At 33.2% G+C, this 18,862-nt stretch overlaps 1 protein-coding gene across 7 annotated transcripts in view; it reads left to right on the forward strand.

Annotated features, from left to right (window-relative positions):
• LOC145255854 (UDP-N-acetylglucosamine--peptide N-acetylglucosaminyltransferase 110 kDa subunit-like) overlaps positions 1 to 18,862 on the forward strand; it is a 93,206-nt gene that overhangs the window by 40,607 nt on the left and 33,737 nt on the right. For all 7 annotated transcript variants that reach the window (XM_080114620.1, XM_080114616.1, XM_080114618.1 and 4 more), the window contains exons 2-4: positions 9,749 to 9,899; positions 11,038 to 11,281; positions 14,749 to 14,817. In XM_080114620.1, the coding sequence (XP_079970746.1) occupies positions 9,749 to 9,899; positions 11,038 to 11,281; positions 14,749 to 14,817 (464 nt within the window). The remainder of the gene's footprint in view (positions 1 to 9,748; positions 9,900 to 11,037; positions 11,282 to 14,748; positions 14,818 to 18,862) is intronic.

Consider the following 18,862-nt stretch of genomic DNA (forward strand, 5'->3'; position numbering starts at 1 on the left):
ATCATAAAAGTCTTATTTTTATTTAAACAAGTATAATTTTAAATATGCATTAAATTTTATGTTGATACTTGAAGGTATAAACATTACAATTTTTTTAGCTGTTTTTTTAAACAGCTTTCATTTAAAATAGAGTATATTGTTCTATTAAACCTTTTATTTAAATAATTTGAATTTGCTCGTTTTATTTAAAAAAAAAAAAAAAGTTGAAAAGATATTTTTCAATCGGTAGTGAGTTTAGAAAATTGTCAGTGTAAAAATACAATCGCCAAAAGATAAACGTTTCATTATTTCTAGTTGCCACTTTGAAAAATTACTCGTAAATGCGATTGTTTCACTCGCAATGTAAAAGTCTTTACACAACATTAAACCAATTGTTTAAACAACAAAATATTTCTAATTACTATCGTCCCGAGATACGTCCGCTTTGTCCATCATATTGAGTTCTACTGACCTTTTTTACTTTTTGGACACCTGAAGGTCCTTTGTCGTTGCACGCAAAAAAGGGGTCAACAATTGTATTGCGTGGTTCTGGGGCTACGCGGGCTCTCGTCTTGGAAGTTCCATGTTTTGACAAGCTTCTGGGCTTGACCTTTACTCCTGATCTAAAATGGAATATGTACATCAAATCCGTTGCCAAGGTCGCTGGAAAAATGATGAGATCCTTCTATCAATCTAGTAGATATCTACCTGCTGATGCAATTCTCTACCTATATAAGAGCCAGGTAGGTCCAAGGATGGAGTATTGCTGTCACATCTGGGCAGGAGCTGCTAGGAAGACCTTATCCTGCCTTGACAGAGTTCAGAATAGACTTTATAGCCTAGTGGAGGATTTTTTTTATTTTTTTTATTTTTTTTTTATTACATTTTCACCCCAAACAAGGCAAATTGCCACTTTGGTGTAGGGGGCTACTATCAGGGGCAACAACTACTGGGGTACTATGTAGGGATTTGGGCAGCAAGGTGTCGGTTCACGTTACACTTGAACTTCTGCACGTCAGTACTGTTGGGGAAGCAGGGACCTGGAATGGAATTCCAGAGTCTTGCGGTTCTGGGGAAGAAACTATTGGAGTAAAAAGATCTTTTACATCTAGGGATCTCTACAGTGTGGGGGTGGGATCTAGTAGCCTGTCGGGTTTGTCGAGGGTGCTCGCGTCGTGGGGGCACAAGTGATTGCAGTTCGTCAGAGCATTCACCACTAAAATACTTGTAGAAAAGGCAGAGGGATGCAACATTTCGTCGATGGGACAGAGGCTGAAGCTTAGATGCCAGTTCAGGGCCTATCAGGTTTGCGACTCTCTTTTGAACCTTGTCAAGGAGCGAGAGACTAGTAGCAGATGCACCAGCCCAGATGTGGCAGCAATACTCCATACATGGGCGAATGGTGGCCTTATAGAGGTACAGGATACTTTCGGGTGTTAGTAGTTTTCTAGCACGGTAGAGAGAGCCCACCTTTCTTGCAGCGGCCCTGGCAATGCCTTCAATGTAATTGTTCCAACTCATGTTTCCTGTGAACGTTAGGCCAAGGAGTTTGAAAGATGGACTCTCAGATAAAGAGTCGTTGGCCATTGCTATGGGTGGTAGAGAGGGTTTCTTGTAATTATTGAATGAAACTAGTTTAGTCTTGGCAGCATTGAACGTGACCAACCACTTTTGTCCCCATTCCACTACAGATTGGAGGTCTTCCTCTAGTGTTTCTGCCATTTCTTTAGAAATGTGTTCATTCGTCTTCCTGTCGTGTCTGCCATAGAGTGTAGTGTCATCAGCATATATACCCATCTCAGAGGCAATTTTGTCGGGGAGGTCATTTATGAATATCAGGAACAATAGAGGTCCAAGGATAGAACCCTGGGGCACTCCCGCATTTATATCATATTGTTTAGGTGTGCAACCGTCGAGGACTACCTGGATTTTTCTCTTATCTAAGAAGGATTTAATTATGTTAAGTATTCTACCAGTGATACCGTATGATCTGATTTTACTGAGGAGACCCTCATGCCATACCCTGTCAAAAGCCTTAGATATATCTAGAGCTACCGCTCTGCCTTCCCCCGCTTTGTCCAGTGAATGGTATATACGTTCAGAGATCACAGTGAGGATGTCTGTTGTGGAACGGGCTTGTCTAAATCCATATTGTTTGTCAGTCAGTAGTTTAGCATCTGTAAGATGATGGACTAGAGCATGGTTAATTATGGTCTCAAATATTTTGGCAAAAAGTGGGAGGAGGCTAATGGGGCGATAATTTGATGCCCTTTTCTCTTCCCTGCAACCTAAACAGAAGAGACGTTGCGAGCCTGTCTCTGTTTTGTTATTTTCATGGCAAGTGCTCATCTAGGGGTATCAGAATTTTTGTAGGAATTTTTGACACATCTAACACGAAACTGTGAATAAAATATAAAAAACTTGTAATTTCTCTTTTAAAAGTGGGTTGTTTATTTTCTTTATGGATTATACTTCCAAAATAAACTATTAAAGTTGTTTTAAAAGTAATAGAATTTTTTTTTTTTTAAGACAGTAATTAATTTTACGAACTCAATATTTTTGCAATTTTTAAACTTTAAAATCTATCAAAATTTTTCTATTGATTCTATTTTTACGATATTTTCAAGGTCAATGTGAAATTTTATGCTCTTTCCAATAAACCAAATATAATATTTTAGACAAACGTTTTTTTTTTTTTTTTTTTTAATTCACGCCCTCATTTTCAAGTGTCTGTTAAAAAGTAAATAATTTGTTCACCAAAGTTTTATATATCACAAATTGAAGAGAAAAGGTTAAATAATATATTCCAATTTAGAACCAAAAGAGTAGTGTTTTTTTAGAAATTTACCTGTGAAGTTTGAAGTTTAAAACCTTTTTTTTTTTTTTTTTTTTCTCTCGAGTAGTTATAAGCTTGGAAAGACAGGGGGTCGAATAATTCACGCCTCCCATTTTGAAATGTCTATTAAAAAGTAAATAATAATTTTACTCACCAAAGTGTTATATATCACAAATTGAAGAGAAAAGGTTAATAAATAATATATTCAAATTTAAATAAAAAAAAGTAGTGTTTTTTTAGAAATTTACCTGTAAAGCCCGAAGTTTAAAACCTTTTTTAAAAAAAAACCACGTTGTTGTTGTTGTTTTTTTTTTTTTGTTTTTTTTTAATGAAACCTTGGTCCTTGCTCCTTTTAATTGAAAAAAAAATTAGGGTTTGAATTTTTCGAGACGTTATAAGCTTGAAAAGACGGGGTGGAATTATTCACTATTTTTCACAAAATTTCTGACACACCTAGTGCTCATCTGAGTTCCAATCTATGGATCTATGGTACCCCCTTGCCAAACATTCGAGAAACACTCATTTGGTTGTAAACACTGTCAATAATTTCTCCCCCTCTTTATCTGTGCCTAAACCTAAACGTAGATTCCATGAACAAGACTTTTTTTCTAGGAACTGCACACCTGTGGAACTCTCTTCCATTTACCTGCTTTCCAACTGATTACAATATGGCCGGCTTCAAGTCCAATGTAAACAAGTTCTTGATAAGCCGTTCCCCATAAGTAATCAAATTTACCAAATTTACACTTCTAACGATTACTATGATATTGCCCTTTTGACCACTGTACACTCTTTAACCCTTATCCTCGAGTGGCCTCTGGGCCTTGATAAGTGGTGATTCCTTTGTAAAAAATAACTCGGACACCGTCTAGACTGTCGAAGGGGTTGCGATGATGCTGTTCTAAATATAACTCTCGGCGCAAAGTTTAACCTTGCATGGTGACATTGAAGTGGTTTTGGTCATCACACTACACTTCAAAAGTATCACGGTCAGAATGAATTGAGGAACTGCTGCTTGTTTACATTCAAAGCAAAGCTAGAGGTTCAAACTCCGAAACTTCTTTCGACTACCGAGGCAAGAAAATCTTTAACTTTTGGTTTGAACACAGTTAAACTATATAATTCTTTTAATTGATGTTGGATCAATAAAATATAATTCAATGTATAAAAATTTTGTTTGATCATTGTATGGATAATGGCTTTTAAAAATTTGAATTGAAAAGTTTCAAATAATTGTTAGATGAAATTGAATAAAACAAAAATCTTGGCAATTGAATTAATTTTTTCTTTTCTTTTCCCACTAAACAAATTAAAAATGATAAAATAAATCTTTAGTTTGAGTTAATTAAAACATTCACATTTCAAATTGTAATTTAATCTATTATATAAAACAAACTTTGTGAATTCGTTCCCCATAGCTGATTTTTATGAAATTTCACACACGTGTACTTTATGTGTTTGACAATGTTCTTAAATAGGTTTTGTATTGGAATGTCTTTAATAAGTATTTAAAATCTGATGAAAAAAAAACAAAAACAGGCGATTTTGACCAAAGTTATACAGCCTAAGATCACAAGTAGATTTGAGAAGTTTTATTACCACACAATCAGAAAGGCTTGACATATAAAATCAACAATAGGTTCTTTGATATGACAAACGTGCGTTCGAAATCAATGTTTCTGTTTGAAGCAAACTTAGTCAAGACGTTATATAAAAATAATTTTATAAAATCAACAATAGATTCTGGACATTGCAATGTAGACTACTAAGGATTTCCAAATTGTGTAACACCAACATTTTATGCACTATCAACCACGTCATCATTTTGTGTCTCTTATAATTGTGCATACTTTTTACGGATGCTACTAGTTGCTTTCATTGAATCAGAAGGAGCGTTTTATTAATTAGAGACCTCACATATATATATTTTTTTTTTTTGAAAATAGGCTAAATAATCTCCCCCTCCCCGAAATAAACCCCTCTTAACAATTAAAATAATTTTAAGTTGTAGTTAAATTTTCTTTTTTATAATTGCCAATAGTCATTTTTTATATTATGAAAATATTTTTTTAAAACTTGGGAAACCTACTCAAAAATCTGCTTAAAATTCATATCACAGAATATTGAAATTTTATTCTGTTTAAATATTTGAAAAATTATTTTTTAGAATTTTTATATTTTGTTATAATTTAACTAATTATACTACATATTATTGAGAAAAAAGTTTTTTTTTTTTAAATTCTTTTAACATAATATTGATTTTATGTCCATATTTTTTATTTACAACTTCAAGGTAAATAAAATAAGCAATGGGTTTATGGAAATTTTTAATGTTTTTATTCAAACTCTTCAACTTTATAAAATGGAATTTTTTATGGACATAAATTTATTGTTTTTTAAGTTTAGAATTGAATATGTATCGAAAATTTCATGAAAATCTGACCATTAGTTGATTGTGAGATTTTATTTTTTAAACATGGGCATGTGTACACCTTCAAAATGATCACTACATGCATCAACACGATTTTAGTCTTAAATTTTTGTATACTGTAAAAAAAAATATATATATTACTAGTTTATTTTAAGCTTTTTTACAATGGTATAAAAGTTATACTAATATTAAATTGGATTAGCTACATGTTGCATATGGGAGAGGTTCTCTCGTTGGAGGTACCTCTAGACTACAATTTATTGTGGACTAAGTTGGTGTGAAGAGGCATATGAACCTTCCTCCTGGTGAATTGTGATGGGTCCCCAACTAGAGCAGGCAATCAATCAGTTTAATTGAAAATATAAGATTTCAACAATTTCGATGACAATAAAAATATAGGAGGGTGAAACATCCGTTGATCATCATTTAATCCAGGGCAATGTTGGGTCTCCCGGCTAATTCTGAAATATGAAATATTTTTTACATTCATGTACTATAATAGCCGAAAACTCAAACTAAATCTATAGCAAAAAACTTTTTTATAGACCTGTATAATTTTGTATATAAATGTGTGTAACCTTGTGGTAAAATTTGTTATTGTCATTTTTACTTAGCCAAGCAAAAGTTAAAAAAAAAAAAAAAATTGTTGGTCGCAAATTTCAAGCTTGAAAGATAATATAAAAAAAGAATTAAGACAACGTTAAATTTGTGTCGGATTTAGGGTTTTTTATAATTATTTTTTTCGGCTGGCATTATTTGCCAGAATCCCTAAGTCATATCGACAAAATATTTAAAAAAAAAAGTAATTTCAGAACTTTAAACCTCAACAGATCAATATTTTTTTTTGTTTGTTTGATTTCTCATATGTTAACCATATTGCATTAATGCCAAATATTTGAAGTCATGTAGAAACGTTAACATGTTTTCTTGATATTAGAAATTTCCATGCAGCAATTTATGAAATCTCTCAAATAAAAAAAAAAAATCTTTTCTTTCCACTGACAATATTTACTCTAATTTGATGGCCAATTTTATTCTTAATTGAACCTCAATGTCATTTTTTCTGAATTCAGTTTAATATCTTTTATACTCAAATTAATTTTGATTGTCCAAAAACAAACATTACTTCATTAAAAAAAATCTGAATTTAGATTTTGTAATTTCCTCAGTGCAAAGGAAAATATTAGGAAAAATTTTTTATTTCAAAATGCCATTATTTTGAAGCTTTATAAAATTACCTCTGGCTTGTTTTCTAATGAAGTAAAACCTAAAGATTCTAATTTATTTTTATAATTGTGATCTCTTATTTTTCTTTTAGTCACTTTTCTTTGTCTGCCACCTGTTTATATGTAATATCTTCCAATTCCCTTGTGAAATCTACAATTGCACAGGAGGAAGTACAATATTCTATACAAGTTCTTTTAAATCTTCTATATAAGATTTTCAGACGTCATATCCTGGCCAATAATTGATATATAATCTCTTAATTCAAATTGCATTTTTTTAAAGGATCTTCTGTTAAAATATAGCTAATAAAGTTGCTTTGCACCTCCATCATGGCTTTCAGTGTTCCTTGAGAGACGTCTGAATTAGATTGTGACAATTTGTCTTTGATGGTACATGTGGTACTGTTGGTGTCTTTCTCAACTACAGCCCACAGATAATGGTCCATGGGATTGGAATCAGATGAGCTCAGGAACTGATGAAGTCATGGAGGTTCTCAGATAGCCACTTGTGAATGTTTCCTGGAAGGGGGAGGGTGACATGAATGTGAATCCTTCTGTAACACATATGACCTTCCCGCAACCTTCTCTCTACCGAAAACTTTACAATTAGTAGATAGCAACTTAATATAGATATGTGTGAATAGAGTCAGTCTCTCTACAAAAATAAGGGGTGACATGATGTGGCTATCACTGGAAATGTACCCAAAGATTATTACAGTTTGAAGGAACTTTGTTTTCATAACTTGCATAACTTTGTTCAGACTATAGACACCTGTTTTCTGCACATTGTGCAACTGATCCCAATGAGAACCAAAGCATTCTCCACTCGACTGAGTGATCTTGTTAAGGAATTGAGTTTTAGTAAGGTGATTGTATGAGGAATTGCAAAGATCCTCATTTGGTGTTTTCTTCATAGTCACTACTCCCATACCGATTGTACTTGCTAAGGTCTGCCCTGCCTCTATTTTGCTGCACCTTTTTTCTTAGCTTCTGAACAATATTGTGCTGTTTTCAAATTGCTTGTGGTCTAACTTTCAAACTCACCAATTTTATCCAAAAACATTGTTTCACTTTATCGCTATTAAATACTTTAAATCATTCTAAAATGAAAGAATCTAAAATATCAAATTTCTCATGAAGATTTTCGATTATAATGTTTTAAAATTGTATAACCCGTTTTATTTTCCTTTTGATTCAATTCATAAAATTTCATGATCTGCAACTGCATCCAGTGGTTAGGTACCAAATTTGGAAGTCGATCCATAATCGCTAATATTCTCAGATCTGCTTTTACATTTTATGTATTGAAAAGAATCTCTTGTCATGACATGAAACTGATGTTATATCCATACATAACATTAAAGATATAAACTTGAAGTAAAAAAACACCTGGATTATTAAACTAATAAATCTGCTATAACAATTTTGTTGATCGATATAGAAATGATTATGATCACACAAATAGAGAATATGTCATATTGAAATATATAAATACAAGTTCAGATTTTAAGCATAAAAACTTTTACCAAAATGATTAGATTCAGCATCAATTGAAAAGGGTAAATATGCCATAAAACAAACCCCTAATCCACAAATGATATTAATTCATAGTTAAAAATTTATCCAAAATCACATTGCTCAATTCTTGATTCTCTTGTTTAATTTGTATTTGATAGGTTTGGTTTCGATATGTAAAACTATACACTTTTTTATAGTAAACTTCAATTTCCATATAGATGCCCCCCCCCCCTTTTTTTTTTTTTTGGTAACTAGATATGCTCACATTAAAAATTGACCTTAGGTGAATAAATAGGGACTATCAAAATCTATTTGTACTAAAATCTTGTGATCATAGTTATTTTCACATCAACAAATAACTCCACTTGCAGTATGAGATAAATGTTTATAAAACTCTGGTCTTATTCATCTCTCTGCAATTTCATGATATGCTGCAGAAGAAATTACTCTTTCATGCAACTAAAACGTTGTTTTGTTGGTTTTACTTTTTTTAAAGTGAACATTAAAAAAATATAAAAATTAGAGGTTCGGTAATGATAGTAGGTATACTCGACTTTTATCAACTTTTTGTTTTTGTGTCAACCAGGATTGTGGCGTTGGATGGTAAAGTCTGACTCTGACTTCTAAAAATCCTAGGATACCAACTCTGACTCCTTTGATATCTTTGACTCCGACTTCCGACCTCTTTGGAAATCTATTCTGCAGATCCAAGATAATACTGCCATTATGGAAAGCTGATAGTAGCGTGAATTGCTTCTTATTGATTTAGCCCCTTTTTTTCTCCGGATAAGATTGTAATTCCGGATCGATCCCGGACTAATCCAATTGTCAAATTCCATTTGATTTAAAAACGTGATAACTTTCGAATTACAATCTGGTTTTTATCTGATGTAATCCACAATGATCTCATTCAAAGACAGAATTTATATTGATCATGTGTGACGTCACAACCAAAGTGAAGACAGGATTTGCAAGGATCTGATGGATCGAAATATCTTGAAGTAGAAGCATTGCAGTACAGTACAAAATATATCTCCAAAAATAAAAGCAAAACCATGCAAAAACTGCTAAATTGTGTAACTGGTAAAACCAAACAGGAAAACCATGTAAATAAATAAATTTATTGGACTTAAGGAGTCGCATAAAAAAAATTCAGACTCTGACTCTCACTCCAACTCCTAGTACTCTTTGAAATCTGACTCCAGCTAAAACCTCCGACAGTGACTTCACAACCTTGGTGTCAACATTTATCGTGTGTTGGATGAGCCGGCTCCTCCAACTGAATTCTCTGTATCTCGTATAAACACTGGCCAGGCACGTCAGTTTGAAGCTGTGATCAATATCATATCCAGCCATTAACGGTTCCAGCGGCGCATCCCATAGAGGCAAGAACATAAGATCAGATTGACATCTTCATCGTGCTGAGCCACGTTTTCAACTGATCACCACGTTGTTTCTTCCAATCGTGGAGTTGGACTGGATTGATGGTGGCGTGGATGAGGTCATCTGGTTGCCAGTGCAAACCATCGGAGACGTCTTGAAAGGAGGGTCTGTTTGAGGGATGGAATCTATCAGCATGAACGAATGGTGACGTTTGGGGCTGAACTTTTGCGTTTATTCTTTTTGAAAATATTTTTAAAGTTTTTTACTTTATAAACTTAATTGCCTTTTTTTATGTGTTAATTATTGAATAGTAAATGTAATCGTCCCCCTTTTTCCTTGGCAAATGTTTCTAAAAGTTATTCTAACTTATTGCAGGATTGGCTGAACTGGCTCATCGCGAATATCAGGCTGGTGATTATGAACGAGCAGAATCCCATTGCATGCAACTATGGAAACAAGAGCCTGAAAATACAGGAGTCTTATTATTATTATCCTCCATCCATTTCCAGTGTAGACGTTTAGATAAGTAAGTATTTGTTTTCTTTGAAAAATGCCTTTTTGTAATTTTTCGAATACATAAATTTGAATGATTTTACGTTTGTTGCGAACATATTGACCAAAAGAGCCATTTTGTTTTTCTGAGATATCTTGCTTATCCTTCATGCTTGGCGAGTTATAAGCTAAACTTTTATTAATTTTCATGGATTACGAACAAAGAATACTTTCAACATGGAAATCTTTCAAGTGCAATGAATGTAAAAACTGATTTTCAGGTTTCAACATTTTCAGGAAGGATTTTATATGGAAAATATATTTGGTACCAACATCTTTCACGATCATGATGCATATTTGACCAAAGATCCCATTGTTAACTTTACTGATACGACTCAAAGGAATGCTGTGCGTGATGTTTGATATCAGCCTCCAAAGAATGACATGGATGCTTTTATGTTAGATGACTGTTGGGTCCACTGAACAGTTCATCTTCTGCCCTTTGATCATTATTTTAATGGGTGTCTAGTCATCTTCCTCATTTTAGTCACATGATCTCAGACCATGTAGTATTTGGTTACATAGTAGCAGTGTCTGAGAAATCTGACAGCAAATATTAATGATTTATTTTTATTTAATCATTTTAAATGTTTGATTCCTTCATGAAAGGACTAGTAAACTAGAAATTTGTCCGTCTCAAGCAGTTCTGTGCTGTTGACTGGAAACCTCGATGGATACCAAGACGTATTTATCAAGTGATGGTGCAGTCAGTCCTACTCTGGTTGCAAAATGGACAATGAGAGTGGTTGATATGCATGTCTTTCACAACATTTATCTTTTGTACATTGTCGTCATGTGGGTCGAATATCGACTCCAGTTTTGTTAACAACTGAATCTCCAAAGTAACTGGAGTCTGTTTAGCTTAACAATGTCTTCAGTCTCCTTGGATCTTTCTCTATCACTGGACTTGAGCCATGCTGGCCCAGAAATGTGGCTGGAGATTGCTCATCTCTTAGTTTACTAAAAACTAAGGCATCTTTTTAAAGAATTTTAAAATCAATGCCAGTCCCCCCCACCACCACAAAAGTGGTTTTGTAATTGACCCATTTTCTGCAAATCCTTTGAAAACATCAAAAAAGTCTTTTTTAACAAATTTACTTTTTGTCTTTCAGATCGGCTTATTTCAGTCAGTTAGCAATAAAGCAAAACCCAATGTTGGCAGAGGCTTATTCAAATTTAGGAAATGTATTTAAAGAAAGAGCCCAACTGCAGGAAGCCTTAGAAAATTATCGGCATGCTGTTCGATTAAAACCGGATTTCATTGATGGTTATATTAATTTGGCAGCAGCCTTGGTTGCCGCAGGAGACATGGAGCAAGCAGTGCAGGCATATGTTACAGCATTACAGTATAACCCGGTAAGTAAAACAAAACAAAATGCATCTTGCATTGGTAGTAATGAACAGTTTTAGTGCCCTGTTCTTGCAGCTCCATTTTGGGAACTCTGTGCGTGTGGGTGTCATCCCTTGTCATTATTTACAGGTCCACTCTTTTTGCAAAGTGGTAGTATTTGTCGTAATTAAATAGAATCAGTTCTGACTGTGATCCACTCGTCTGTTGCCGTCTGAATGCAAACATAGGATGTCTAAAAAAAAAAAAACCCCAAAAAAACCTAATGGTTGGTGGGATCCCATCTGAATATCTTTTTCTGATGACTAAATAGAAGACAACGATGGCAACAGAAGCTTGTATAGAGTGCCTCGTCATATAAGAGACGTCCACTTGTGTTTTTGTGTAGTTTTGAATAGTTATGGATGAGATCGATTGCTTAATTAATGATAGCAGTGAAAATCCGCAGATTTTCAAAGCCTCCAAAGAACCACATAGATGCTTTGATGTTAGATGACTGTTGGGTTGACTTGATCAAAGGGCAGAAGCAACTGAACATATCGTGCTGTGCCTGAAGAAAACACAGCTCCATAAAGTGATGTTATGGGAGTATATGAGTATTCACTGCAAGCAATGTAGAAACCTCTATTCTCGACATGAACATCTTTTAAGCTAATAGTTGTAGCATTAGAGATTTAATAGATATGTTTTTAAATTTAAATCACAAACCTTTCCACAAATTTTAGTTTTTTTTTTTTGTTTAATTCTGGTAACAAAATAAAACATTGAATCATAAAATCACCCGTTCCCCTGTGCATGATCAAAAAAACCTAGACACTTTGAAGACATGTGGGCCTGATCTCATCCCTGCTGTACTATTATAAAAAGTACTCTGCTGAGGTTGCCCCTGTTCTCTCCAAACTCTTTGACAAATGTCTTATCAAATGTTGCTTTCCTGACTGCTAGAAAATTGCTTCTGTTGTACCAGTTTACATGAATTCTGGTGAAATTAAATTATCACCCCATTAGTCTCCTCCCTCCCTTTGCCAAAATCTTTGAGTCCTGAATCAATCAAGTGCTAGTTCGCCACTTCATATTTTAACTTTAATCTCTGAATACTGGATAAAGGAGAGGCTAGGACAGTAACCTCAGATATAATTAAAGCTTTTGACAGGGTTTGGCATGCTGGTCTTTTCATGTAAATGAAGTCATATGACATTATTGAATGAATACTTAATCAAATCTTAGAAAAAAATCTAGCTTGTTCATGATGGTCGTATGTCTGAACAATATGATATAAGTGCGTGTGTTCCACAGGGGTCGATCCTTGGGCCTTTCTGATATTCATAAATGATTTCCCTGGTAAAATTGTCACAAAGATATTTGCTGATGACACCACACTATAACAGACCTGAGGGAAAACAAATAAACACATATCTAGGAAAATGAGGACCCCCCCCCCCCCCCGTCTTTAGTGGAATGGGTCTGTAAAATGGATGATAACGTTCAATGCTGCCAAGACTAAGCTTATTTGCTTTAATAATTACAAGAAATCTTCGCAACCACTGATTACGATGGCTAATGATACATTGTGAAAGTACTTCGTTTAAAGTCCTTAGCTTAACATTCACAGGCAACATGAATTGGAACAAATATATTCAGGTCATTGCCAAGGCTGCTGCAAAGATGGTGAGCTGTCTTGGGTGTGAGTAACCTAGCACAATAGAGAGTATCTTCCCTCAAACTTCTAGATTTTGGAATTCCTTCTCGGAATTTTGCTTCTCTGACTGTACTGACATGCAGAGGTTTAAGCGTAATGTGAACAGACATTTCGCTGCTCAACTTTCTAATATCCGTGTAAATTTGGTCTCAAATAGTAGCCCCTTACAGCAAAGTGGCATTGTGCCTTGTTTGGGGGGGGGGGAATAACATTAAAAAAAAAAATCCTTTGATTTTCTGTGTCTGTTAATATTTTTCTCTTTTGAAGTTTTTAATTTTCCATACATGAAAATAAAATTGATCATAAATACAAGAATAAATCTTAATTACAATCTTAAATAATTGTTAAAATCTATAATTTTTGTGTCCTCTCCTTATCTATATGTATATAGAATAATTTTTAATTTTTGCTAATGATGAAATGAGTTATTGAAAATACTTTTATGCTAATGATTTCTTGTTAATGTTTCATATTTCATCTTGGTTGTTGATATTGAATGATACTTGTAAAATTACTGTTTAGAAAAAATATTTAATTTTAAGATTTATTTGTCAAACTTTGTTTGCCTTCATGATTTGTTCTGTTAAGGAAAGCACATTTAGCTTTGACGGCCTCAAAATTGTCTTTTTCACTCTTCCTTCCTGTTGCAGTGCAGTTGATTCTGGTTTTGCACCACCATGCTCTACACAATCAAATGGGTTACACACTCGGATGTGTTGGGAGGTCAGATCTCAGAGATATTGATAGTCTTACTACCACATCTAACTCAAACTTGGAATTACCTGCTCGATCCAGGATTTCGTTATCTCTCAAGAACAAAGATGTTGTCTGAAGTTCTCGGGAAGAAGTGGAGTGGCATGATGTCATCTCCAATGACAAACTTTTCAGATTGTCACATGTTTTCTCTATCCGCCTGCTGATATAAAAATCTAAAATGGTGTTAGTTTGAAATTGTCCTTACAAAAAATGGAAATATAGTCACAATTTTCATAAAGACAAGACTTTTAATATAAAAAAAAAAATATAAAATTAGCAGTTGAACAATGCAAACAAATATAGTTGAGAGGATAGAGTTGTTTAAGAATTATTCTAAAGTTAATGTTACCTATAATACATGTGATAAACATAAATGGAGCCTATGTATAAAAAGTCTGTATTTGCCTGTGCAGGACCTCAATGTATTTTTAAATTTAAATAGCAAAGCTTTCTACAAATTTTCTTTTTTTTATATGATTCCATTAATATTAAGAACGTCCAATATCGAATATACTGCTAAAGATAAAAAGGTATATTTATGTGTGTTATCACACATGATTGGTGTGCTGTATGACCAATAAAAAATGGGCCAAATAGATGTTGCATTTTAGCACTTAAAGGCTAACATCATAAGATAAGCAATAGAGATTGCTATTGAAAGATGTTTTAAAGAAAAGTCTACCATGCAACAATTCTGAAAGCAAACATGTTATTCCGGAGTTCAGTATTGAAAAAGTATTTTATCTTTTTTTTATTTTTGATAAAAGTTATGTGATAAAGATTGCATTGAATATGGTGTCCACTTAGAAAAAATCTATGTGGCTAGCAAATCTTCCATCTTTTAATGTTAAGGTTATGAGTTCAATCTTAGTTAAAGAAACTTAAAACATTTTGATAGTCTGAGATGGAATGGTTTTAAGTTTTTGAACTGTTAACATTTTATTTATTTATTTTATTTATTTATTTTTATTTTTTTGTGATATGTCGTTTTTTACTTTTGTTTTTTTTCTCTCCTTTCAGGATTTGTATTGTGTACGGAGTGACCTGGGTAACTTGCTGAAAGCATTGGGCCGATTAGATGAAGCCAAGGTAAACTACATTGTTTCTCTTTCAGACTGCGCAGACTTTCTTATTTCTATTCGTATTCAACTGGCATTAAACATTAGGCTTTCCTTTCAATCAACTTCAGTTGCCATTGAAATGCTTATGATTTTACAAAACATCTTTGCCAGTTATGCCTCCTCTTCCTCCTCCTCCTATCTCAGTCATTAAACCATCCTTTGTCAAAGCTGTTTAATAAGTTTTTATCTTCTGTCAGAAGACTGCAGTGTGGTCAGTTTAATTGTCCAGGGATGTATAATCATCTCCCACCCCTTCCAGCAAAATTTTTTTTTGGGATAAACTGTTCTCCATTTATTCGATTCTGGAAATTTTAATGTATCAGCAAATTTCTCTTTGTGCTTGTGTCTTTATACAGAATATTTTTACAAAAAATATTGCAGAATAAAGTTTTCTCACTTTTTTTTTTTTTTTTCCTCAAAACCTGCAAGTTCTTTTCTAATAGAAGAGATGTTGCTAGAAGAGATGTATGTTCTCTTATATTTTCTACAAGAGTTCTTCTAAGCATAACGATAAGGACTTTCCTTTTTTTTCTTTGTGCCTAGCGTCAAGCAAAACTTTGTTGGATAAAATTTCCATTTGCAAGGTATTTCCACCTGTGGAACACATTACAATAATACTGCTTCCTGGCTGATTACAACTTTTTCATTTTTAAATCCAATGTCAACAAATTGTTATAAAGTGCACCATAATAATGCAGTTCATACATTAATCAAAGTACTTCCATGGTGTTCCTCGTCGACAGGCATTCAGTCTCAAATATTAATCCTTATCCTTGAGTAGCTCTTGGTTTTGATAAGCGGTGACCAAATAGTAATAAAAAGAACCTTACTCCTTAATATTTGATAATGACTCGACTTGATAATTCTATTGGTAATCATTTAAAAGCTGTGCAATCGCTTCAGTTTTGATTGAGTCTTCAATCAAAGCTTTGTATTTTTCTTTGACAATATATTTATAGACTAGCAGGGGTACCCGGCATTGCCTGGGTATTTGGAAGTGTTAAAGAAAAAGTGTTAGGCAGGTTCAAACCCGAGATGTGAAGGTGGAAAAGAAAGTGAAAGAAAACGTGACATCTTACCGCTACGCTACAAAGCCATCGAAAATGAAAAGTATTCAAATTTATCAATGTCAATGAAAAAGTTGACTTGCTAATTGAATATGCAGGTGCAGAAATGAAGGTTGGCTGGAGGCCAGTTCGGCTTTCCACCGTTTCATTTATTTGTTTCCCCACGATGTTGGGGAAAACCAGCTCCTCACAAAAAGGGAGTGTCCAAATGAATAGCAATTGTCTGATATGAGGGGTTTCCCCCACATTGATCGAAACTAATTGCTTTCTGTATGTCCCCGCAGAAAAGCTGGGAAGCTGCTTTTGATTAGTTTCACTTTTATACGAAAAACATGCGAGAGGATGGAATGGCGTGAATTTTATAAAAATCTATCAAAATAAGTCTAGAGACGACGTCCGTTTGCAAATTGTAGATATTATAATCTAGGGAGTATATATAAAGTTCTAAAACACTTGGACATACAAAAATGCGCCACTTTTGCCTTTTATATACATAAAGATCTTATGAAAAATCTTGTACATTTTGCTGTGAATTTTCTTTCTGGTGAAGGTGGTAGAGGTGTCATTTTTCATTTTTTTTTTTCCACGTTTATTCAACATGTTAGCAGTCTTCATGTATGGAAATAAATGACAACAGAAGCAAATATGTCTATGCATTGCAAATGCATAATCACTGGTTTCTCTGGCAATGTTTTCTAAAAAAAAATTTTTAATAGTAATTTGATTTGTTAACGTAATCAAGATTTATTAAATGAAAATTTTATGATAATCGTAGAATTATCAGAGCAATTCACAACTTTGCATACCATTTGCTAGCCGTAGCAGGCTGGACAGCGCATATAAAAAAAATCTTTCTGGTATGCATTATTTCTTTACTGGCATTTCCTTGGGTGACGGTTATGTCTTGCTTGCTGAAGCAGTCAGGTGATTTTCTAGCGCTCTGTTCTTGTTTTAATAATCGTGATGCTTTCGTGGAATCTGGTTTGGTCAAATATATATTGCTGCAACATTCATCGTCTGTGACCACAGCAGCCCGTACATGGTGATCCTGTGCAAGCTCTGTTAAAATGCTCAAACTTGTTGATGCATAAGAATTAGCAGAAAACAATAGAACTGACCATCTTGCTACCAATGAGCTGTATTTTTTTATTTTAACAGTTTAATATGTAGTTGAACAGATTGTATATATTTCTATCTCTATTAAAGATAAAATCTTTTATATTGCATTATTTTAATATTTAAAGCAAAATGTTTATTTAACATTTTCTGTGGTCATTTCAAATTTAAGAAAACAATTTTTGTTTCTTGCACTTAGAGATTTTTTTTTTTTTTTTTTTTTTAAGCCAGTAAAAAAAAAAATGAAAATGTAATCATTTTTGAAAACCATTATTATATCAAGTGTGTGTATCCATATGTATGCGTGTATATATATATATATATATAAACATACTTCTGTCTGTATATATATGTATATTTTTAAAATATTAATTTCACTCTCTCTCTCTATATATATATATATATATGTATACATACACTATGGTATATTTCCGTAGATTCATCATAGTAAAAACATTTTACAAAATTTTCAATGTTTCTTTTATTCCCCCTGGACTTCTGCGACCACTCTGCAACCTTGAACTTTTGAGATTCACAGGAAGGAAGTTCAGGCTGGTGCTGCTCTCTGACACCCTGGTACATTTGATGCCTTCCTTTGCAAATAAACTGATAAATGTTGCATGACTCCCATCCTTTCTACCTTCAATGTATGTCGATGCAGCATATGCATCCACATACATGTCTTTTGCATAGGTTTATGTTTCTAATGACTTTTTTCTCGGTTGAATTTTGGAATTTTGCTTAAATGCATTCAACAACTTGATTTTAAAACAAAAAAAAAACTTTATTGAAATAATAAAAATAAAACAAAAGTCTTTTGAAGTTAAAAAAGATAAAAATTTGTTAAAGCAATGTAGAGAAAAAAGAAAAATCCTCCCTTTTTCCCTTGAAAAAATAAACAAATTTTAAACTGAAGCTGCATCAAATATCCAGCGTGTGATTGTAAAGGAACCAGCCTTAACTTCTGTCATTTGCTATCAAATGCCATGAAAGCTGAAACCTCCATGCGGCTCTAACTGTGCCACCATTTTTTGAAAAAAAGAAAAAGATTCCACCTCAGGAAATGCAGAATTGAAGGCGTCATGTGTGTTATCTCTTTGCATTGCAGTTTCTGCTGTTAATAGTGAGGGAGGAACACAGACTTGAGCTCTAGTTTTGTATATACTGCCACAATGCTAGTCAGGATCACTTGCTTTATAGATTCTATCTCTATATTTTATCTACCAGGGGTTTGTAGGAAAGACATTGCGGCTGATGCGTGTGTGTGTGTGTATATATATATATATATATATATATATATATATATATATATATATTTACACAAATATCGCCCCCACCTTTTTATTTATTTTTTTTTAAGCTGTAATGCGCTTTTGCCATATATGTGTGTATATATGGCTACCCTTTTTTTATTCAGGCTCAAATTTAGCACACAAATTGAGAAGTAGATTTTTTTCCTTTGTTTTCTTGTCTTAAAAAAGAAACTCCAGTTGGTAAAACCTCCAAAAAAAAAAAAAAATCTGACAAAGAAAACTTTTCTTTTTTTTTTTTTTTTTTTTTTAAACTTGAATGGATTTGCATAAAATTAATACAACTTAATAATTCAAGCTGAAAGTTGATATTTTGCTTTGAATTTTATAAATAACATTGTTTCAGCTTTTGAAGGTCTTCCTATTTTTTTTTTTTTTTTTTTTAAATTTCACCTATTTTCTACTTTTCTCCCTGCATAGTTTTTCTGCGTTAAATCACATATTGCTTAAATGCAGACTCAATTTTGTTAAGTTATAACTCCTATTATAAGTGTGCATTGTATGAATTTGTGTTAAATTG

This window comes from Euprymna scolopes, chromosome 31 (genome assembly GCF_053919585.1).
Source record: "Euprymna scolopes isolate OS-2025 chromosome 31, ASM5391958v1, whole genome shotgun sequence".
In the NCBI taxonomy this organism is placed as follows: Eukaryota; Metazoa; Mollusca; class Cephalopoda; order Sepiida; family Sepiolidae; genus Euprymna; species Euprymna scolopes.